Raw genomic sequence first — 23,768 nt, 5'->3', positions numbered from 1 at the left:
AGTCAGCAGGATTTCTAATGCACAGGTAAGGAAACCAAGGTTGAAAGAGGTTTACTAAAAAACGGAAAATTTTTACTTGAAACCTAGCCTTTTGTCACTTAACTTTTCACTATGACTTAACTTCTAACAGAATATCTATCTGGAAAATTTTCTAAATTAATTTTCTTTTTCTTATAATAGTTGTTTTTCTCTATTTTAGACATATATATATATATATATATATATATAACCTACACACTTTATTTTTGGAACATGCAAAAGACAGTAAAATTTCCTTAGAGCTCCAAAACATGTCTTGCCTATAGAAACAGTTTCATAAAAATCCTTCATGTAATAAAATGCAAGTAAAGAAACATTTGAAGAAATATAGTACAAATTAGATGAAACAACAGAAATATAAACCAACATCTCAATACACACTGAAAGAGAAAGCACCCACATTCTGCACATTTTCCTCTAGAGAAATAATTGATTTCTTTGTGATTTAAAAAGAAGTCTCTAGTTTCCAAAAATTTTCATTTTCCCGTGCAGACTTAGCAAGATTATTCTCTGGTTTTCTGTCATAATTATCTCCTCTCTACTTACTCCTGATCATCCAGAAGATATATATTTAATCTTGTTCCATGAAGACAAGTTACTATGTTTTTTAGACAAAAAAAGAATGATGGTAAGAAATGCTTTATTCTCTTATTGCCATGCCCTGCAAATCTGTATCCCCCGGTTCCCTCAGTTGTGGCTACATATTTCATTCAACAAATATTTCCTGAGTGCCTACCAGGGGCCAGCATTATGCTAAGGCATGTTCAGCTCCATCCCACTTAAAATTTTTTCTTGCCTTTAAACTTTCTTCTCTGTAATACATAAACCCAAAACACTGATCTGATCATAACCATTTCTTTTTGAAAACTTTTCAATAATTCATCATTGCCCAGGCATAATAAAATCCAACTGACTTGGTAACATATCAAAGGTTCTCCACGAACTCACACTAAGCCCATTTCCTGGTCTTATTGCAGGCTTTGTCCCACTAAAGCAGTCTCCAAACTAAGGAAGGCATACTCTTGGAGAGAAAAAGGAGTTTTTAGGAGATATGTGAGCACAGAGATGGTTTTAAGAAAATCTATTTTGTTTACATTTGTATCCCTACTATGTGGGACACGCTGGCCATTCAATAATTATACCTTGAATGAACACATGCATGAATGAATCCTACCAGTCCACACATACTCTTCTAATACAGATCTGTCTAAGAATATCCTGTGGTCTGAAAATTTTCCATCCCCAAGTTTGCTTTCATGATGATTTTTCTCCAGTTTTCTAAAAGGAAGGCATGGATGTCACACATTCCAAATATTACTAGGGTGCTTTGCCATGGGGAGAAAAATACTTTCTTCCATGGGGAGAACAGTAATGGGAAAATTTGAAATACTGTATTGGTATGAAGTGAACGACCCTAATGAATTGGAAATCAATTATTTTGCAACTTAGTTTCTAATTCAGGCTTTCGACAATAGTAAAGAAGGATTTAATGGATTTATAAACAGAAAATGAACTTCTGAAGATAAATATAAATTACTGAGGTTTTTCCTTTTTTTTACAACTCAGCTCCTATATTTTAAAAAAAGGAATAAAATTATTTCTGAACCCTGTCTCATTTGAGTAACAAGTAATATTCACTCACCAATTTATGAACTAAATTTAAATCAATTTCATTAAATAACGTATTTCCAGTGATATTTTAATTTTTATGTTATATAAGCATAAAGATTTACAGAATATTTATCTTGCTGAATAATATCTATATAGTTATATAAGTAATAAGTGACAAGAGTTACGATAATAAATTAATCATGGAGAATATTTTAAACATTTAAAATGTTGCCGTCAAGAAATTTAAAAATACATACATGTACTTTTGTTTTTGAGACACAGTCTCTCTTTGTCGCTCAGGCTGGAGTGCAGTGGCATGATCTTGACTCACTGCAATCTCCGCCTCCAAGGTTCTCCTGCCTCATCCTCCTGAGTAGCTGGGACTACAGGCATGTAGCACCATGCCCAACTACTTTTTTTTTTTTCGTATTTTTAGTAGAGACAGGGTTTGCCATGTTGCCCAGGCTGGTCTTGAACTCCTGGGCTCAGGCAATCTGCCCGCCTCAGCCTCCCAAAGTGCTTGGATTACAGGCCGGAGCCACTGTACCCAGCCGATATACACATATTTTTATTGCAAAGAATTATGAAAAGTAGGGTAAGAAAAGACTTTAAAGTATAAAAACTCATTAAATTGAAATATAATTCTGTGGGGAAAGTGGAATAGGCTCAAGGAAAACAAGGAATGTTGCAAAATGTACTGTTGTTAAAGAAAAGCCTATTCACGTATTTTAAAAAATAGTTGATACAGGGTATCAAATGTCTATAATATTTATATTATAATGGGTACATTTAAAGGAGTGATATGACAGCTTTATTGTGAAATACCAATATTTTCCATCCACTAGAAAATTAAAACAATTTTTGACAAAATAGTTCTAGATACCACTTAAAAATATACAAGGAGGTACAAAGTTTTCAGGATTCTTTTTGAGAGCACATGAAGAAAAATGTTTGAAGATCACTCTTATAAAATAATCCAAAGTTTTCCGCTCAACTTTTAAAAACTGTTTATGTTGCTGAGGTGGTTGCTTGGTCTAATGACCCCTTTCCACCGTTTCTCTGCCTATGAAAACCGTATGAATCTTTCCAGGTTTTGCCAATGCCAGGCTTCTATTCGAAGCTCTCCCTGAATCTGTGGTAATCCATGTCTTCTTCCACTGTGCTTCCACAGCGATTCTGACTTCTAACTACCTGGATCTGACTGCCCAAACAGAGTATCAACATTTTAAAGGGTTTTATTAATGTTTATATGGCCCAAAGGCCCAGCAAATCACTTTGTATAAAGGAATGAAAGACTTCACAGGTACTGTTGAATGACTTAATATTTTCATTAATTGAAGGAAGAGTTCTTGCCTTCTTAAGAAATTGGAAGAATGATAGAAAAATACACAAAGGGAGAGAGTATCTTGTGGGGAAAAACATTGGGGTTACATGTTTGGCTTTAGGCTGATTGGTTTCGGGTGGGGGCAGCACAGCAAAGTGGAGATGTCCTAAGGATGGAGAGTGAGACTGAAGTGCCTGTGGAAGACTGGACTCAAGAGCTGTATTAAGGAATGGCCTAAGAGATGACAGGTGACTCTCTCAAAATGGATGACCTCGCTCTGGGAATGAGCTTCGAATGTGCGTAAATCCTTTAGATAAATGTAGGGAGAAGTTTAGGAAGATAGAGGAATTAGCAAGGAAGGAAAAATTGGTTCTAGTAAGTACATGGATGAAGTGAGAAGAGAGATTTAAAAAGGAAGGAGAAGTGAGCCTAAAAAAAAAAAAAAAAAAAAAAAAGAAGCCATGCATTGCCGTGTATTTTCTTTAAGAAAGGTGTAGAAACCAATGACAAGAGGGGAATTTATAAACAAGAAATGAAAGAAGAGCAGAGTACAAATTTGAAGTGTGGCAGAGATTTGACCATAGCTATGAGAGGCAGCCTAGACAAATCAAGACCACATTTTGTTGTTATCGTTTATGGCTTTTTTCCAAGAGACAAGGTCTCACTCTGTTGCACAGGCTGGAGTGCAGTGGTGTGATCATAGCTCATGGCAGCCTTGAATTCCCAGGCTCAAGTAATCCTCCTGCCTCAGCCACCCAAGTAGCTAGGACTACAGGTGCATACTACCACACCGACTTAATTTTTTATTGAACAATACAGATTTATTATCTTACAGTCTGGGGGTTAGAAAACAAACATGGGTCTTACTGGACTAAAATCAAAGGGTTGGCAGGGCTGTCTTGTTTTCTGGAGGTTCTAGAGGGGGATCTGTTTTCTTCCCCTGAATTTGAGTACCAAAAATACTAATGTGAATATTTCACACCTTTTAAAAATATTTTATTTTAGGTTCATAGTGTTTGTTATATATGTGAATTGAGTGTTGCAGGGCTTTGGTATACAGACGGTTTCATTATCCAGGTAATAAGCATTAGTACTCACTGGTAGTTTTTCAAACCTCACCCTCTTCCCATACTCCTCCCTCAAGTAGGACCTAGTATCTATTCCCTTCTTTGTGTCCACATGTACTCAGTGTTTAGTTCCCACTTATAAGTGAGAACATGCAGTGTTTTGTTTTCTGTTCCTGTGTTAGTTTGCCTAGGATAATAGCCTCCAGCTCTATCCATGTTGCTACAAAGACATGATCTCCTTTTTTATGGCTGTATGGTATTCCATGGTATATGTGTACCACATGTTCTTTATCCAGTCTACCATTTTTTGCCATTTAGGTTGATTCTGTGTCTTTCCTATTGTGAGTTGTGAGTTACCTCTAGGCTGGTCTCTAACTTCTGGCCTCAACTGATCCTCCCACTTTGAGAGGGATTATAGGTGTGAGCCATTGTTCTGTTTTTAAATGAAGACAGACTTGGATGAGAAGAGAATATAAACCAGGAAAGTAGAGGTAATTTTATGAGATAAATATAGGAGAATAATTTATGAACCATAAAATTCATTTTTTCTACATTCTGTATTCTATATTCAGTACTTTTAAAATTCCAAAATGCGGACGGGCGCGGTGGCTCAAGCCTGTAATCCCAGCACTTTGGGAGGCCGAGACGGGCGGATAACAAGGTCAGGAGATCGAGACCATCCTGGCTAACACCGTGAAACCCCGTCTCTACTAAAATACAAAAAAAATTAGCCGGGCGTGTTGGCGGGCGCCTGTAGTCTCAGCTACTCGGGAGGCTGAGGCAGGAGAATGGCGTGAACCCGGGAGGCGGAGCTTGCAGGGAGCTGAGATCCGGCCACTGCACTCCAGCCTGGGTGACAGAGCGAGACTCCATCTCAAAAAATAAATAAATAAATAAATAAATAAATAAAATTCCAAAATGCTTTCATATATTATCAATAGGAGCTCTAGTATTGTTCCTTGTATCAATAAATGAAAGTTACAATACAAGAAAAGGAGAAAAAATATTAGTGAATCCATTAGAATTATATGTACATGTATTTTTCTTAACCTTCATATGCACTGTGATATTCTAAAATTAGAAAATAAAAATTAGTTTTGACTGAATAAGTCTGTTGATTTAAATTATAAAATACATAAAATGTATCATACTAGTGTTATTTGCTTCAGATTCTAACCTTCTAACTGGCCTGGTGTGGTGTCTCATGCCTGTAATCCTAGCATTTGGGGAAGCTGAGGTGGGAGGATGGCTTAAGTTCAGGAGTTCAAAGCCAGCCTGGGTAACATTGTGAGGCTCTGTCTCTATCAGAAATAAAAAAATTAGCCAAGCCTAGTAGGGCACACCTGTAGTTCCAGTTAACAAAACAAGAAAGCCAGCTTCGTAACGAGGTTGCAATTCTACAGGTACTTCTTTGGTTCTCATCTCAAGAGGCCGAGGTGGGAAGATTGCTTGAGCCTATGTCAAGGCTGCAGTGAGCTGTGATCATGCCACTGAATTCCAGTGAGATGACAGAGTAAGACCCTTTCTCCCAAAAAACAAAAAAAGCTTTTAAGTGCTCTAAGATACATTTGCATGTCCTTATGAAGGTCAGTTTTCTGTGATATCCTTAATAATCATAAAACATCCTTTTATTTTTATCTTGAAATGAATAACAGAAAATTCAAAAACAATATACATGGGATGATGGAAATGTTATGAAATAAGCTTAATGTCTACAGTAATTTTTTTGTTTTGAGATGAGTCTCACTCTGTCATCCAGGCTGGGGTGTAGTGGTACAATCTTGCCTCACTGCAACCTCTGCCTCCTGGAGGGTTCAAGTTATTCTCCTACCTCAGCTTCCTGAGTAGCTGGGACTACAGGTGTGTACCACCACACCCGGTCAATTTTTGTAATTTTAGTAGAGATGGGGTTTCACCATGTTGGTCAGGCTGGTCTCAAACTCCTGACCTCAGGTGATCTGGCTGTCTCAGCCACACAGCGTGCTGGGATTACAGGCATGAGCCAGCGCACCTGGCCAATATCTACATTAATTAACACCCATTGAAACATAATAATAACTAAGTATTTACAGATAATGAAAATAGAGCTATTCCAAATGGTATGAGATATAAATGATATGCCATAACACTTAGACTTGCCTTAATTTCAATTATTCAAAAATATCTAATGAGTTTAGTTTTCTAATGATTAAATCAGATCTTGGAAGGCCTTCATCTAAGTTATACAGAGAAAATGAAATGGCAAAAAAATGGAGAGCTCTACTTTTTCTCACATTCCCTATTTACATAACTTCGAAGTCTTCTACAAGCTCAGGTGCTTTTTCACAAGAACAGAAACAAATCAAAATTTGATCTGAGGACCTAGCAGAGCTGAACGAGGAGGACTTTGCCCCACTGGCATTTCAACCCACATGGTCGCCTCTGGAGAATGAGGAGGAGGAAGGGGGAGGGCAAAACTTCTTAGGCCCTACTAGGGCACCAGCTTCCATTAGCTAGAGGACCACAAAGTAGAAGATACCAAATGCTTCTGGATATTACCTATTTATATGCAGAGGATTGGAATTTTATTTCTCAAGATTAGTAAAAGAAAATCTTCCTCTGCATTCAATTGACTTCAATCATGGTACTTTTTTTTTTAACATATGAGAGTTAGTGAGTTGGAAGCCAACCCCCACTCCCATCCTCATTAATATTTTGTCTCTTCAGGTTCAAGGTGGTGAGCTCTAGTTTTAATAATAATATAAAATGACACAGTGAGGGTTTCTGCAGAGCAAACACACATAATCCTTTCTAACTAACTAACCAGCCTTTTGCTACCTAGTTGGATACTATGAATGTCACTTTATATGATAAGATGGTGTTTCTGTACAACTTTAATTAATTAATTCAACAAAAATTTATTTAGCAGCTAATGTATGCCAGGAACAATTTCTGGCAGTGGGGATACATTATTAAACAAATCAATGGTAACTGTCCCCCTGAAGTGTGTATTCTAGTGGTAGGGTCAAGGTTGAGAGTGGTGAGAGGAACTTGCAACAAATATAATAAATATAATTCTATAGCAGGTTAGAAAGTGATAACTGCTACAGAAAACAAAACAGATCAGGGTAAGAGAAGTATGGAGAAGGGGGTTTGGACTGTAATTTTAAATAGGGTGTTAGAATAGTGCTCATGTATCTGTAGAGAGTGATATGTGAGCAAGGACTCAAAATAGGTGAGCTTGAACTTCACTGTCTTAGGATACTAAATTACTATCTTTCCTGAGAGACTAATGTATCTGACAATGGTAAAAAGGAGTTCAAAAGGGTTTCTTTCTCTCTCTCTCTCTGTCTCTCTCTCTGTCTCTCTCTCTTTCTCTTCTTTCTTTCCCCTTCCTTCCTTCCTTCCTTCCTTCCTTCCTTCCCTCCTTCCTTCCTTCCTTCTTCCTTCCTTTCTTCCTTCCTTCTTTCTTTCTTGGTTTATTTTCATTTGGGAGACATGATTAGTTTCCTATTCTTGATGAACATATTTTAAAATAATTGGCAGTTTTATAATAAAGTATGAACTACTGAATCTAGTATCTGTATATAATTAAACCAACCCTAGACTGACCCATTGTACAGGTTATGAGATTGAAAATTCAATACATAAATATGTTGCAAATATCCAACTCAGCATAACTGAGCATAACTGAGCATAGCTGAGTGATACAATTTAAAGACCCATGACAGCAAAGACCTGTGTGTCTTTGTCCGTGCTGTATCTACTGGACCTAGAACAGTGCTTGGCTTATCATATGTACTCGATAAATACTAGTTTGGTAAATAAGGCAAAGAATGGTTAGGGGCAGTGAGGTTAAGTATAAGTAACGGAAATTTTTGAGATTTCAGGCTATCAGAGATGTTTGACTTTTTCATGTGCTCTAGGAGCAGAACTGGACTTTCAACCTAACTAAACTCTTTAGAAAATCTTATTATGATGAAGATTTTCCAAATGTATATTTATTGCATCTGATTTGTCTGCATCTAATATTTTAGAGCCGTGGTCCCCAACCTTTTTGGCAACAGGGATGGGCTTAGTGGAAGACAATTTTTCCAGGGGAGCGTGGCGGCAGGAGTGGGGGAGGGTGGGCATTTAATTCTCATAATGAGTGCACAACCAGAAGATCCCTTTCTTGCATAGTTCACAATGGGGTTTGCACTCCTATGACAATCTAATGCTGCTGTTGATCTGACAGGAGGCAGAACTCAGATGGTAATGCTTTATTGCCCACCACACACCTCCTGCTGTGTGGCCCAGTTCCTGACAGGTCACGTACAGTTACAGGTCCACGGTCCGGGGACTGGGGACTTCTGTTTTAGAAGAGGAATTGGGAGGTAGTTTATATTTCAGGTGTATTTTTCTCCTTCCTTCCTTCTATTTTTTTTTTTTTTTTCCAGGAGTCTTGCTCTGTTGCCCAGGCTGGAGTGCAATGGCACGATCTTGGCTTACTGCAACCTCCACCTCCCAGGTTCAAGTGACTCTCCTACCTCAGCCTCCCAAGTAGCTACTAGGACTACAGGCATCTGCCACCACACCCGGCTAATTTTGTATTTTTAGTAGAGATGGGGTTTCACCATGTTGGCCAGGCTGGTCTGAAACTCCTGACCTCAGGTGATCTGCCCACCTCGGCCTCCCAAAGCGTTAGGATTACAGGTGTGAGCCACTGCGCCCGGCTGTATTTTATTTTTCTACCTCTGGAGTCAGTTGCTGATACTGTGTTGGCAGACTTAGGGAAAGCCAATTAAAAGGCCAAGACACAGAAAATTAGAACCCCAACATCTAGTCAGTTTTCTGCAATTGCAGTAAAATATAGAAAGATGTAACCATGTTAACCATGAAGCTCTCTTCTCCTATCGTATAATGAAGAATAAATATCTCCTGTACACATGCTGACTCTGGATTCCTTCCCTGCAATAGTATCTTCCTTCAGGAGACCACAGTGAGGTGTACACTGGAAGTGCAAGGGCCAGGTTAGGAAAGATGTCATTTACTAGAGTTTCAGACGTCATCTGCACCTCAATGTTGCCAGTTGCTTGTAACCGATTAACAGACACTAAGCCATGAATCCATTAATTAGTATGTTCACATCCATGGTTCTTTTCTTCCCCATGTAAGCAGACAGCATTGTGAGTTCTCTGTACTACATTAGTTGTCTAGAGACACAAAAACATCATCCTTACAAATTCCAAGTCCCAGAAAAGTCTATGTTATTTTTCTCTGTATAGCAGGCAATATTTGTGGCTGTCTCTGTGTATGTGAGCTCCTTTAGGACAGAAATCATATCTTTTTCAGCTTTTTATTATATGAAACTCAATAAATGACAGTTAAATGAAACTATAAATGAAGAAATGAAAATGTTCTGTTTTGTGAAAAAAACTGTCCATTAAAACTGGGAATTAAAAATCATGACATGCTTGCATGAGAAGTAAAAAATTATGTCAGTTATATAAAAATAGGAACTTATCAATGATCTCAATTGAGTAGCCTAGATAGCCATGATGACTACATTTAGCAAACAACTGCTCTATTTCTCTTTGGTCTGCAAAAAAATTTTAATGGTGACAAAAATCTTTATCGCATAATATATTTTATTATCAAATTCTGGTTTGAAAAAGGGACTGTTATTAATGAGAGAAGTTAAGTGACATGCTCGATGTCAAATGAAAGGCTTACAGTGAGAGGCAAAGAGGACATTAATAACATCAAGATGATCTGCTTCTCAGACACATCTCACTCCTGTAACTGATATGCTGACAGTTACACACCCAATTCATGTAATTATCACAGCACAAAGAAGACGTGTTTATGACAGCAAGGTCATTTGTAATATAATAAAATGGTCTCAGCATGTCCACTACGAGTAAATGCTGAAACATTACCCATTTAATGCATATTAATTATATATTGAAACCTAGAATTAAATACATAAAAAAGAACAACTGCTGCCTAGACTCAGGAAAGACACTATTCAGGCAAGTTCTGATACTTGATCTGCCATTTCAATTATTTTAAAATGTTCCAAAATATTTATACCACAGGTTTTTAGAGAAAATTTCTTTGCTTTGCAGAAGTAAAAGATGAGGGATTTTTATGCCCTTCCCCTGAATGAGAACCAAAGAAGTACCTGTAGAATTGCAACCTCGTTACGAAGCTGGCTTTCTTGTTTTGTTGGAAATCGTAATTTGTCAATGATTTTAATAGCTACATCTCTTCCTGTTTTACGATGTTTTCCTTTAAAATGAAAAATGGAAGCATTAGTATGTTATTAACTAGGATCTATCTTAAAGAACACTAAAATTTGCAAGGACATTTAAAGAAATGATAAACATATTTCACTGAATAAATTAACATTTCTAAAGAGCACTGACTTACACATATATAAAGATTTCATTATTCTAAATCAAATATGTGCTTTAAAATTAGCCATAATTTAGAACGCAAAAGAATTGGGGCATTAAAAGCTATATGTATCAACCGCCTGGCATTTTTTCACAAAAATGTATGTTTTAGAAACAGAATATTAAGCTACTTAATATAGAAAATATTTGTTTCACCAGCAAATTAACTCCCCTTTAGAAAGTATAATTTTAAAGTCCTGATAAGATAATGTATGTTATAGGGGAAAGAATTAAAGTCTTGGCTCTGCCACTTATTAGCTGTGTGATCTTGAGCAAATCCCTCACTCTTTCTGAATTCTAGGTTCCTCATCTACAGTGAGGAGAAGATTGGATGAAGAAGGCATATAAAGTATACAAAATACCCTGGTAACTATGTACACTCAAAAAATATTAGTTATCATAATAATCATCATCACCACATAATAGGCCCTTTATGTGTATTACACCTCATTTAACTACTGCAACAAACTTTTCAGGAATTCTATGGGGCAACCCCAAGTTCTTAACTTCTACACTACTATATTGTGGTAGCTACAAAACGTAGCAGTGTTCATTGAATCTGAAAATAAGAAATGAAAATGAATCAGAAAATAGAAATGGAAAATGGATCTAATTACTCAAACTTTTTGGTTACATACAAACGAACTTGAAATTCCAGTCTTCCAACACTTGTAAATCTAGTGTTCACTCACCCGATATCCCACTCTCACTATTCCTTCTCTTTCCAGACTGTTTCTCTTCACTATTAAATCAGCTTGTGTTCATGTTCTCTACTTCCTTAACATAATTTCTTATCTACGATTGACTGCAGTCTCTATTTCAACTCAGCCATTTTCCTGCAAGTACTTTTTTCAAGGCCATAACTTCTTTTGTCTCTACTCTTCCGTCACTGTAGTACCTGACCTCTCTTCTGAGACTCTTCTCATGTACTTTACCCCATTTGTGTCTAATATTAAAGTTTCAGTCTTCCATGTGGCAGCCTCCTCCTACTCCTGGTCTTCAGTGTTGGACGTTCCAAATTATCTGGCATCTGGTGGTCTCTCTACTCTCATTTGTCACCTTTGTCTCACCCCTATATGATGTGCAGTTATGTCAATTTACCATGATCTATCTACCATAATTTTTTTTTGCATGCAACTATTACACTGTAGAGCAATAATCAAACATTTGGTCCCCTCTATTATACAGTTATGCATTAACAAACGGTACAATGGTTAGTGGCTCATGATAGGTTTCTCATCAAAGAAACCACTGGATCATTTTATAAGACTCAACATTACATTGTAAAATAGAGTAGAACTTAATTACTTTTTAAATTAAAAAGTACAATATTATATGGTGATAAATAAAATGGAATGGAACATTGTGATTATTTCAGAACACTCAACCTCACCACAAGAAATAATTTCTTACTGATAATATTAAAGAACTGAAAGTTATGAGGTCATTTTACAGGGCAAATAAAGCATTAGTATTAAATATTTTTTAAAGACTTGAAAACTATTCTTTAACTGGCTGGAATCTAAAATAGCAGAAGTTAGAATAATACATTTACCAAAGAGCTTGACAAAAAGAAAATAGGTAAAGACTTGATATTTCACCTCAAAAATTAAAAAAAATTCAATCCTTCAGGAAACAAATATATTGTTTTCTTTTTTTTTTTGAGACGGAGTCTCGCTCTGTCGCCCGGGCTGGAGTGCAGTGGCCAGATCTCAGCTCACTGCAAGCTCCACCTCCCGGGTTTACGCCATTCTCCTGCCTCAGCCTCCTGAGTAGCTGGGACTACAGGCGCCCGCCACATCGCCCGGCTAGTTTTTTTTTTGTATTTTTTTAGTAGAGACGGGGTTTCACCGTGTTAGCCAGGATGGTCTCGATCTCCTGACCTCGTGATCCACCCGTCTCGGCCTCCCAAAGTGCTGGGATTACAGGCTTGAGCCACCGCGCCTGGCCTAGGAAACAAATATATTGTTAAAGACACTGGAAAGTTAAATTTTTTTTGGCTACTAATATGAATGGACTTCTGATCAAGTGTGCCAAAAGAAAATGGAATTAATTTGTTTACAAATCATAACTTCCTTGTTTTCTCAATATTTTGTCTGATATTCCAAACTTCTTCAGTACTGTGTGTAGAGTTTGTCTATATTAAGAAAACAGGTTTTTCAGGAGTATGAAACTTTCTCTTTTGAAACACAAATATACCAATTTTCCAAGTAGGAACCATCTCAAAATTTTTTTTTAAAGACAGAATACAGAAAGATACACAGAAATATAGGTCTTCCCATATTTCTGAAAGAATACAGAAAGATACACATAGGTCTTCCCTTTTATGTTTTTCCTGGAAATACGCTTTTAAAAATATAACTAGCGAAAACTTTAAGTTCATAAAAATACTCAGTGAGATAACCTACCTCCATAAACAATTCCAAACTGTCCAGAACCCAGGACTTCATCAGGAAAAATCTGATATACTGTGCTGATGTCCTAGAGGTACAAGTCCAATGAAAAAAAAAAAACATGAAGCAGAACAAAACACTAGTCCTAAAAATTAATATAATTCTATTAAATATATTATAAACATTAAGTATTTTTAAAATAAATTAGAAATGCTAGAAATCTGAGATGACTGTAATATTCAAAGAACATTCTTTTTTGTTTTGTTTTTTTTTGTTGTTGAGATGGAGTCTCGCTCTGTTGCTCAGGCTGGAGTGCAGTGGCTCAATCTCGGCTCACTGCAACCTCCACCTCCTAGGTTCAAGAGATTCTCCTGCCTCAGCCTCCTGAGTAGCTGGGATTATAGGCACGCACCACCACGCCCAGCTAATTTTTGTATTTTTAGTAGAGACAGGGTTTCACCATGTTGGTCAGGCTGGTCTGGAGCTCCTTACTTCATGATCTGCCTGCCTTGGCCTCCCAAAATGCTAGGATTACAGGCGTGAGCCACCATGCCCGGCCTCAAAGCACACTCTTTAATTAATGTAATAACATAAAGTTATGAAAACTGTTCTGATCTTAAGTGACAGAGGTTTTCTAATGTGCTAGCACATATGTTTCATTAGAAAGAAAGATGACTAAAAACCATACAATGTGATTTACTATAAGTATTGAAAAAGATATTTGCCTGTTGAGATGGTTATTTGGAAATGTCATTAAATAATCACGGTTCCCAATCACGTGTCTGTGTGAATCCTGATTCCAACCACTTCTCCCTGTATGACTAGAATGAAAAGGTTGCTCCCTTATTAGTCACCCACATGCAGATGAACCTAAAGTGACGGAAGAGGAGGCTGAATCACTGTGAGTGAGCTGGAGAGGCTGCAGAAGGATGGCAACCCATATGAAATTCTCATCTGTGAAGTAGCTAAACTCGTCCAATTTCATCACTTCGGGAGCTAACAAGTTCCAAAAGTCTAATGCTTTCTCTTTGAAATAATAACTGTTAAATAAAGCATCTTTTAAATCTATGTTTTATTGTCTGTGATTTCATGCTGACGAAATCACAAGGTAATGCTTTTTTCCTTTATATATTCCTATTACATCCTATCGGATTTTCCACCTATCTTCTACCCTTATACTTGACTTTATTTTTTTTAAGTCCTTCTGCACATTCTGCACATGTACCCTAGACGTTAAAGTATAATAAAAAAAGAAGTCCTTTAATATCAAATCCTACCCTCTCCATATCCTACAAATACTTATCTTTTTCCTTTGTTCTTCCCCCTAGAAAATAACTACAAGTTGTCTCCATCCTGTGATTCTTCAAAGTATCCACAGGATGAGTTCAAGGCTGTCTAAGGACAAGAGAAATAATACTAATACTATTCTATTATTCTGATTTCAAGCTACTTCATCTGTTCTTTAGGTTTTCTGATAACTCAATGGCCGATCCAAAATTTTCAGTAGACAACAGTGGCTGAAGAGAGTGGAACAACTCCACAGCTATCAGGAATTTCCCAAGAGGCTTATAGAGTAACTTGTATTTCCTAAAATGTCCCTGGCTAAGCAAAGGCAACAGGAGTCTGCAGAAAAGAAATTTCTTTAGGAATCTATCTCATGATTGACAGCACAAGAATTTATCTAACCTTCACTATAAAGTTTACCTAGTCCTCTAATTCGTATTTGGCTGTTTACTTTATGCCACTTTAATGTAGGTTTCAAAGATAAAGTAAGGATGAATAGAGTTTCATGAAGTTAATTTTTTTAAACAAATTTTTATAAACTATAAGCTGTAAACTGCATTCTTTTGGCCATAGGTACAGCAGGTAAAATAGAGAAAAGGGTCTGGGTCACAGGAGGAGGTAGAAAAGGCCTTATTACTTTTTGGCTACCTGCCTTAGGGATAAAATACAACAAATAAAGCAAACATTTGACAGACTGTAAAAGATTTCATAATATGGCTGATCTACAATTTTCAAAAACTAAGCTGCAAGGATGGAGTTATGTGGCACAGGTGACTAGGGTGCTACAATGAGAACCCATAAGATTCGATTTATGCAACTTTTTTAAAGTCTCCTTGACGTGTACAAATGACTATAAGAGCATTTGCAACTCCTTGCCATGATACAGCACTTCTAGGTAGCAACTAAGGAATGAGAACAATGGCATTTTTAAGCTACTCATGCAAATCAAGAAATTTATCTTATTCTGCTGGTGTATTTATTTTACTGTGTAATATCAACCATTAAAATTCCAGTACCAAGAAGGGCAAATATGTGAGAAATCAGGCATCACATTATAATTGCCTAGCTGAGATACACAGATATTTGACTCTATATTACAGAATTGATTATAGAAAAATTACTAAACAAATTTATATCATTTAATGTTTCTAAAATATCACAGAAAAATATCCAAATTCTATTCTGCTTTTCAAAATTTACTAAAAAATTAAAATGAATTTTAAAACCTATTTTATGATGCTTTTATTTTCCAGTAATCACATTACCAAGTTTTATATTAGTAGGTACATACTTACCACATTTTCTTGAATCTGGCAATTTGTTACTGAAATACTCACAGAGATATCTCCTGGAAATGCATGTAAAACAATATGCACACAAAAAGTCAGTAAGAGATGTGATAGCAACACAAGTAAATACATGCTTACAAATCATCCTGCAAAAGTGATTTTGAATAAATCACAGCAATTAGGTTTTTCTAAGAAAATGTCATTCGAATATTTCTTTCTTTTCAAAATTACATATTCACTATACTTAGTTTTGAAAAATAACATTCTGTCAATTTAGGGTTTGGCGTCAGAAGGACTTGGACTCATACTGGTTTTGCTACTTCACAGCTTTGGTACAAGCTCGGACAACTTAATCTCACTCGAGAGACACTGATTTCCTCAGTTGTAAAACAGGCCAATCATTAAAGTCTACCTGTTGGAATTGGATTAGGCATTAAAATAGAGATCTCATGTAAAGTGCTTAGCACCGAAATAGGTATATATATTCTATTAATATGTATTTTGATTGTAGAGATAAACTAAAAATTATGACAGATCAACAGATAACACTATAATGTAAAAAACCAGAGGTTACTTCATAGGTTTCATTATGAGTAACTATTATGAAATTTAAAAATAAATGACTTTTTTATTCAAATAGTCCTCTAATATTTCTTCTTTAAAATTTATTCTCAATACTGGATCTAGGTTGCATTTTAGCAAATGTATCTCATTCAACTAATGAACAGAATCTTCTTCCTGGGATAAAATGATCAAGAATTACCAATTACCATGTACTCTGCACATCAAATTACCATATCCCGCACAGAATACTAGGTGAGGTATCTTTAGGGAAACTTATTAATTCAGATTTGCAAATAACAAGACTTGTACTCCATGTCAAGCTGAAGTTGACTAGATTTCCTCCTCCTCTTCTTTCTTCTTCTCCTCCTCCTCCTCCTTCTTCTTCTTCTTTTCTTCTTCTTCCTCTTCTTCCTCTTCCTCTCCATCTCCTTCTCCTATCTTCTTCTTCTTCTCTCACATTCCATGTCAAGCTGAAGCTGGCTACATTTCTCCTCCTCCTCCCCCTCCCCCCTCCTCCTTTTTGCCCAGGCAGGAATGCAATGGCTTGATCTTGGCTCGCTGCAACCTGTGCTTCCTGAGCTCAAGCAGTTCTCCTGCCTCAGGCTCCAGAGTAGCTGGGACCGCAGGCGCCTGCCACCATGTCTGGTTAATTTTTGTATTTTTTTGTAGAGACAGGGTTTCCTTATGTTGCCCAGGCTGGACAAGAACTCCTGGGCTCAAGTCCTCCACCTGCCTTGGCCTCCCAAAGTGCAGGCGTTGGAGGTGTGAGCCACTGAGCCTGGCCAGATTACTTCTTCTTTTACAACCAATAGCTCTAGAGGTCTGTAATTGCCTAATACATAGTGTTTACCTGAATTTGTTAAATTTTAATATAAAATACCTACGATAAAATAGGATAATTTAACAAACTAAACATCTTAGATGTGCAGCAGCTTTTATTTAGAGACTGTACATTCTCCAATAAACTAAATCATCCCCAAGGAGTCTTTCTTCATTCTGTTCTCAGGAAGGACAGGGCACATGTTTACTAAGCAATGGATAGGTACATGATGAGCTTCGGGCTGGGTAGAAAACTGGCAGACTCACTGTGCAAGTTGGTTCCTGTACCCACAGACGAGCCCTTGGGAATGACGGGCATGAGGGCATGCTGGATGGCTATCTCCCACATCCTGGCCACATCTGCACCAACGCCACTGGTGAGGACACTGTTATTTGGTGGTGGGCTGGAAGGATTGAGCACATTTTCTCCCACATAATACACTACATTTGCCGTAGTGATTTCAAAACAATGAGGATTGGCCCCATTAGGAATTAAAGCGGAAGTTTTTGCTGGTTCCAGAGATAAAATTTCAGATAAAGGAATTTCCTGTGAAAGAAAAAAAGTGCTAAAGGTAGTTTATCAAAAGTATGTAAACTTTCAAAGAAAGTTCATGCCAAGAACATGTGAAAAATGACATCACAAATAACCACCATTTATATAAAATAGTTTTAAACTATAAAACACAGAATATTGCTAAGCAAAATTTAAAATATAGCTTTACTATGGGAAACCTTATTTCCTTTTTCTAGAAAATGTGACTTTTTATGCTATGTTCATGTGGCAAGAGTAAGTATGGTTAGGAATAATGATTTTGAATCTTCACCACAATCTAAGACTTAGAAAATAAATGATAATTTTTGTAACAGTGAGGTAGAATCACAACACTTTTGAAATGCATTTAGGTAGACACGGCTATTTTTAAATTTTAACCTATTCTTTAAGGCACTCAATACATGTTAATGTAATAACATAGCCAAGTGAATAGTTTAAGTGAGGACAACTAGACACTGGTTTTAAAACGGTCTTTTTCTTTTCTGAGACAGAATCTTGCTCTGTCACCCGAGCTGGAGTGCAGTGGTGTGATCTCGGCTCTTTGCAACCTCCACCTCCCGAGTTCAAGCAGTTCTTCTGCCTCAGCCTCCCAAGTAGCTGGAATTTCAGGCGCCTGCCACTACACCTGGCTAATTTTTAGATTTTTAGTAGAGATAGGGTTTCAACATGTTGGCCAGGCTGGTCTTGAACTCATGACCTCACGCTGCCCGCCTCGGCCTCCCAAAGTCCTGGGATTACAGGGGTGAGCCACTGCGCCCAGCCATTTATTTATTTATTTATTTATTCATTCATTTATATTTATTTTTGAGATGGAGTCTTATTCTGTTGCTCAGGCTGGAGTGCAGTGGTGCAATCCTGGCTCACTGCAAACTCCGCCTCCTGGATTCAGGTGATTCTCCTGCCTCAGCCTCCTGAATAGCTGAGATTACAGGTGCACCCCATCACGTCTGGCTCATTTGTGTATTTCTGTAAAGACGAGGTTTCATCATGTTGGCTAAGCTGGTCTAGAACTCCTGACCTCAAGTGATCCACCTGCCTCGGCCTCCCAAAGTGCTGGGATTACAGGCATGAGCCACTGCGCCTGGCCAATAGTCATCATTTTTAAGGTAATTCATATTAAAAAAAATTAATCACTACTGTGTCTTCCAGGAAGTATGTAGGGACTAAAAAATAATAACTTTTAAAACAAACTTTTAATTTTAAAATTAGTGAGGTTTCCATTTTATGTGACAGCTGTGTAAAATGGCTATGGAGAATCAAATCAACTATTCCACAGTCTGCATTCATTTTGAAGGACCACGTATCTACCCTTTTCTCTATGAAGATTTTGTTTTGGAGTTGTGTTTTTCTGGGTGATATAATATGCCACATCTGTATCACTTAATGTAGAGGGACAGAATACAAATTGCTGCCATTTTTTTCTCTAGAGGAAAGTGCTCTTTGTGAATACTGACAAGCATGGAGAAATCATACAATGTTTCTTCCCTCCTGGCAGTGTGCTAGATGCAGCGGATATCAGGAGTTTACCTTGAGCTGATCTGCTGTGACCATTAATTTTCTAGTTAAATCACACATCTTTGCTAAAATATTCATTAATCTTTGCCTCCCTCCCTCTCCCATCATCCCATGGTACCAGAAGCACTCCTTGGGGAAATGTAAAATTCACAGATGAATCAAGGGGTCCCAACCTGAATCCCAAGAAATTTGGAGACTGTAGAAAAGAAAAAAAAAATAGCTCCTGGAGGAAGCACAAAAATAGTCACGTTTGTTGGATGTATTTCCTATTTCTTACACTCTACATTCCCAAGGAAAAGCAATAAGAGGTATGAAACTACAAAGAAAGAGCCCCCCTTCTTACCTTGTAGTACCTGCTTCCTGTGTCATTTTGAAAGAGGGTAATACATTTGCTATCCAATCTCCAATAGTGCCGTTTCCGCTGAAACAGAAGTTAGATCCAAGATCATTTTTAAAAAACTTTAAAAATATCCACAATTGATAAAACAAATAGATTTCCCCAATGGGGACATAAGATTCGAGGGTGGAAAGTGCATGGGCTTTGGAAAAGGCAGATTCACACTCAATTTCAGGCTCTGGAGGCTGACTATTTAGCCACATGTCTGATAAGTATCTGGATTTATGTTACAGGGTTGTGAGTAATAAAGAAGATGAAGTATTAGCACCCAATAAGAGCCTGGCATTTAGAAAGTGCATAGTAAACAGAAAACATCATTTTTAAGCTTATTTCACTGCGTGAAGGGCTAAAGGCAGGTGTATAGTTTATAATAAAATAAGGTTTACTAGGAGATGCAATGTTTATTATGCATGCTTATTATTTTAGGACATAAGAAATGCCATGCTGATGGAACCAGGTATTCTCACTTCCTTTGACAATGGGCAAATTCTGAATGTTAGAGTAGAAGTAAAGAATATTTTGCTGGACAGTAAGTTTGACTCCATGACATCAACTTAAAGTCAGGGGAATGCATCAAACAACCAACTCTACCTTCTCTCCAGCTCACTAGAAATCTAACCACTATGATTTGGTGATCAGGTCCTTCTTCACTGTAGGTGTATCTTTCAGGATTTTAGGGTGTGTGTGTATTTTTATCTTATAAAAGACCCCAAAGCTCTATTATTCTGCTCTTCTCCTCCACAACCAATTTCAGGCCAGTCAAATATATTAAATATATTACACCATGTCTAAAAAGAACTAGGCGGTATTCAATTGAGCCCTATAATATCAGGTAAGTCTTCTCTCTCTAACAGATATGGTCGAAATTATAGATAGATCAATTAGGTTATAGGTGTCTGCTTATCTGTAGTGATCCTTTAGGTAAGAGATGAGAAAAGAAATACAGTAAAAGAAATCAGCCAATTGTCAATTTAACTTTGAAACGTGAATCAAGTTGTTCTCTCTTATGTACATACACAACCTCATTCATCAACTATTAAGAAAATCTGGAGACATGAACACTCAGGATACAGGCTTCCAATGTTCCTGAATGGGTCAGTTCTTCAGGGAAAACTTAGTTAAGGACTTAGGAAGTATAAGATAGTTATCACCGTTTTATTCTCTGCCTAGAATGCAGTGTTTCTTATAAAATTCTAAATTGCAGTGGAGCATTCTGAAAGCACATACTGTGGCTTTCACAAGTACTATAAAATGGCAGGTAGACATCTCAGGTAATCAAAGTCAATGAATTTGTTTGCTTGAAATTGCTTTCCACATTTTTTCCTAACTCCATTGCTTGCTGAACTACATCTGACACCCTGAGACTGTAATGCACCTTACCTAATCCTATGTCATGCCTGTGCTGAGGTTTACTCTGAGTAATGAAGGCATCTCACAGCCCTCACAGGACATTAGCAACTCCTCTAATTAAAGCTAGCAAGGCAAGAGAACATTGTTCCCTGTGGATCTTACCAGCGTGTCCTTGCTGGTGTAGTGGACCATCCATCCTTCTTTCATGACTGTGCTGCTTTTCCTCTTCGTGTGTTTGACAGACTGCACTACTCTCATGAGTGGGATATTGTTGCTTGTTGATGGACTTGAGAAGTCAAAATATTGTAGGAGAAAAATGTTTTCAGGTACATTTTATGTATTTTCATGCATAAAACCTTATGTCAGCTAATCCAAGTGAAACTTTACAAAAATTCACATCTCAATTTTAGTAAAACATATTGTCAGGCACCATGGTTCTGAAAGTGGGTTACTCTGAAGAGTGATAGGCACTTTATTTGTACACCTTAAAAAATCCCGGCTGGGCGCAGTGGCTCACATCTGTAATCCCAGCACTTTGGGAGGCCAAGGCGGGTGGATCACGAGGTCAGGAGTTCAAGACCAGCCTGGCCAAGATGGTGAAACCCCGTCTCTACTAAAAGTACAAAAACATCAGCCGGGCATGGTGGCGGGCGCCTGTAATCCCAGCTACTCCAGAGGCTGAGGCAGAGAATTGCTTGAACTTGGGAGGCGGAGGTTGCAGTGAGCCAAGATTGCGCCACTGCACTCCAGCCTGGGCGACAGAGCAAGACAATGTCTAAAAAAAAAAAAAAAAAACCCAAGGCTGGGTAATAAGCACCTCATCTTTTGGGTTGAACTGTATGGTGTTCAGTTTTCAGGTCAACCTGAGGTAGAATACTTCTTAGTCTACTGAGGCCACACTATTCAGACTCATACATGAAAGCTTATTTGCTTATTTATTTCCTATTATAGGTACATTATCAATCATTTAGAGATTACATTATTCAATATGAATTTTTAGTTTCTCTGCATAATGTCATAATAATTGAAATCTGCTAGTCTCTGTTTCTTTCTCTCTTCATCCCTCCCTCCTTGCCCCAATCCCCACAATATGAATATATATGTTATTCCCCCCACTGCCCCCTCACCATGCAAACTCTTTGGCATACACTTTCAAAGAAGTGTATGTCTTCAAAGGACAGGTTATTATAATAAGACAATTATTTCCCACTACTTAAAAAATGTTCATTATGCCATTAAATGGAAAAAAAATCATTTCATTGCTCTACTCTCATGAACAATTTCTGTTTGTCAATAAACATGGCATTTGTAAAATGGACACAAAAATTTCAATAGGCTTTATGATATAAATCAGAGACTAGGAAACATTTTCTGTAAAGGGCCAGGTAATAAATATTTTAGATTTTGCAAAAGACCTAACTTTATCAATATAGTGCAAAAGCAGCCAGAGACAATATGAATAGGCATGGCTATGTTCCAATAAAACTTTACTACAAATTGGGCAGTCCAATCTGTCCTGGTGGCCACATTGTGCTGACTCCTGATATAAAAAGTGGGGATCATCCAGTAACCAAAAGCATAACTAGATAACAGATATAAAATTGCACATACTTCTGAAATAATATCAAGAACAGTGAAGTATACACAGACTATGATATTTGTAACAGGGGCCAGCTAATAAAATAGATGATGTCTGCTGAGTTTGATCTTGATCTTTGTTGTTTCTACACAATGAGCTTCGAATTAATATTAACTTAGTAATAAACTTGTGGATGGCAAACGGGAGCATCTCTCACATGCAAAAGAAAATGGGTCAATGAATGAGGTGATGCTAGGAAAGGATGGAAACCACACTTCTCTCAGGGAACCCAGACCTCCTAACTTCAAAGGCTCTCACCTACAGCACATAGATCATTCACAAGAAATTAAACATGTACTTCACATTTCTATTATAATCTATTAAAATATCAAAGAGGTTTAAAGAGAAAATACTGCTTGGGGTTCGCCTGTTTGCTGAGGCTGGCAGTGCTGCTCTCACCTGATGGTTCTGTTGGCATCCTCGTGGTCTGGGTCTGGATCTTGCATCTCACCACTGTCATTCTGGCACTCTGCCATTGCCATCTCTGCATCTTGGACCATTGCTTCTTCCATGTCATCCATGAGCCTACTGTTCCTTTCACTATCATTGTCATCACTCCCTTCTTCCATGACCACATCAGACTCTGCCCCAGGGCTAAGCAAATCTAGAAAATTATTTTGACCCATGAAGATAAGCCTGGAATCTTGGAACCAGGGCTTAAAAGACAGTCAGGTGATCCTAAAACAAATCAACTGGAAGCCCCCAAAAGGCAGTTCTGTGAAGAGATTATTTTCTTTTTTTTTTTAACTTTTATTTTAAGTTTAGGGGTACACGTACAGGTTTATTACCTAGGTAAACTTGTGTCATGGGGGTTTGTTGTACAGATTATTTCATCACCCAGGTATTAAGCCTGGTACCCATTAGTTATTTTTCCTGATCTTCCCTCCTCCCACACTCCAACCTCTAAGGGCCCCAGTGTGTGTTATTCCCCACTATGTGACCATGTGTTCTCATTATTTAGCTCCCACTTATAAGTGAGAACATGTGGTATTTGCTTTTCTGTTCCTAGGTTAGTTTGCTAAAGATAATGGCCTCCAGATCCACCCATGATTTTCAATTTCCTTTTTTATTTCAGTTTATAAGCATCTGAATTTATGAGAGGTTGAATATGTAATTTTATAGGTAGATGCTCGTTTTCCGTTCTTCTAAGCCTGAAAACATGAAAAGTCATGAAAAGCCTTGGAAGGAAGCCAAGGCTGGGACAGAAGTAAAATGCTAGAAGGCAAAGTGATACCAGGCCCCAGTGACTGGGAAGCTGCTCATATTTTAGAAACACAGCCCTGGTGGGAAAAAACGTATGTAAGAGGATGACAGAAACTCTCACATGAAAAAAGATCCAAGCCACTGATTCTTACTTTGAGTAACTTTGAAAATCACGAGTTCCAATATATTAAATTGGTCACATAGCTATAGCTTTTAAATAAGACATTTGATATTTGAAGTAATATCGAACCCTGTCATTATACAGTTGATGGTAATGGTTAAAAATTATAATCACTTACTAA

The 23,768-nt window shown here is 37.4% G+C and overlaps 1 protein-coding gene across 2 annotated transcripts in view; it reads right to left on the bottom strand.

Annotated features, from left to right (window-relative positions):
- Positions 1–23,768, bottom strand: part of PRKD1 (protein kinase D1) — a 355,221-nt gene that overhangs the window by 36,240 nt on the left and 295,213 nt on the right. For both annotated transcript variants that reach the window (XM_023227445.3, XM_023227446.3), the window contains 7 exons: positions 22,663–22,867; positions 20,787–20,910; positions 19,221–19,298; positions 17,077–17,356; positions 15,433–15,485; positions 12,869–12,941; positions 10,187–10,293 (listed from right to left, as the gene is read on the bottom strand). In XM_023227445.3, coding sequence (XP_023083213.2) covers positions 10,187–10,293; positions 12,869–12,941; positions 15,433–15,485; positions 17,077–17,356; positions 19,221–19,298; positions 20,787–20,910; positions 22,663–22,867 — 920 coding nt within the window. The remainder of the gene's footprint in view (positions 1–10,186; positions 10,294–12,868; positions 12,942–15,432; positions 15,486–17,076; positions 17,357–19,220; positions 19,299–20,786; positions 20,911–22,662; positions 22,868–23,768) is intronic.

Source organism: Piliocolobus tephrosceles, chromosome 6, assembly GCF_002776525.5.
Source record: "Piliocolobus tephrosceles isolate RC106 chromosome 6, ASM277652v3, whole genome shotgun sequence".
NCBI classification, from domain to species: domain Eukaryota; kingdom Metazoa; phylum Chordata; class Mammalia; order Primates; family Cercopithecidae; genus Piliocolobus; species Piliocolobus tephrosceles.
The sequence above is the reverse complement of the archived record's forward strand: the minus strand, read 5'-3'. Positions and strand labels throughout refer to the sequence as shown.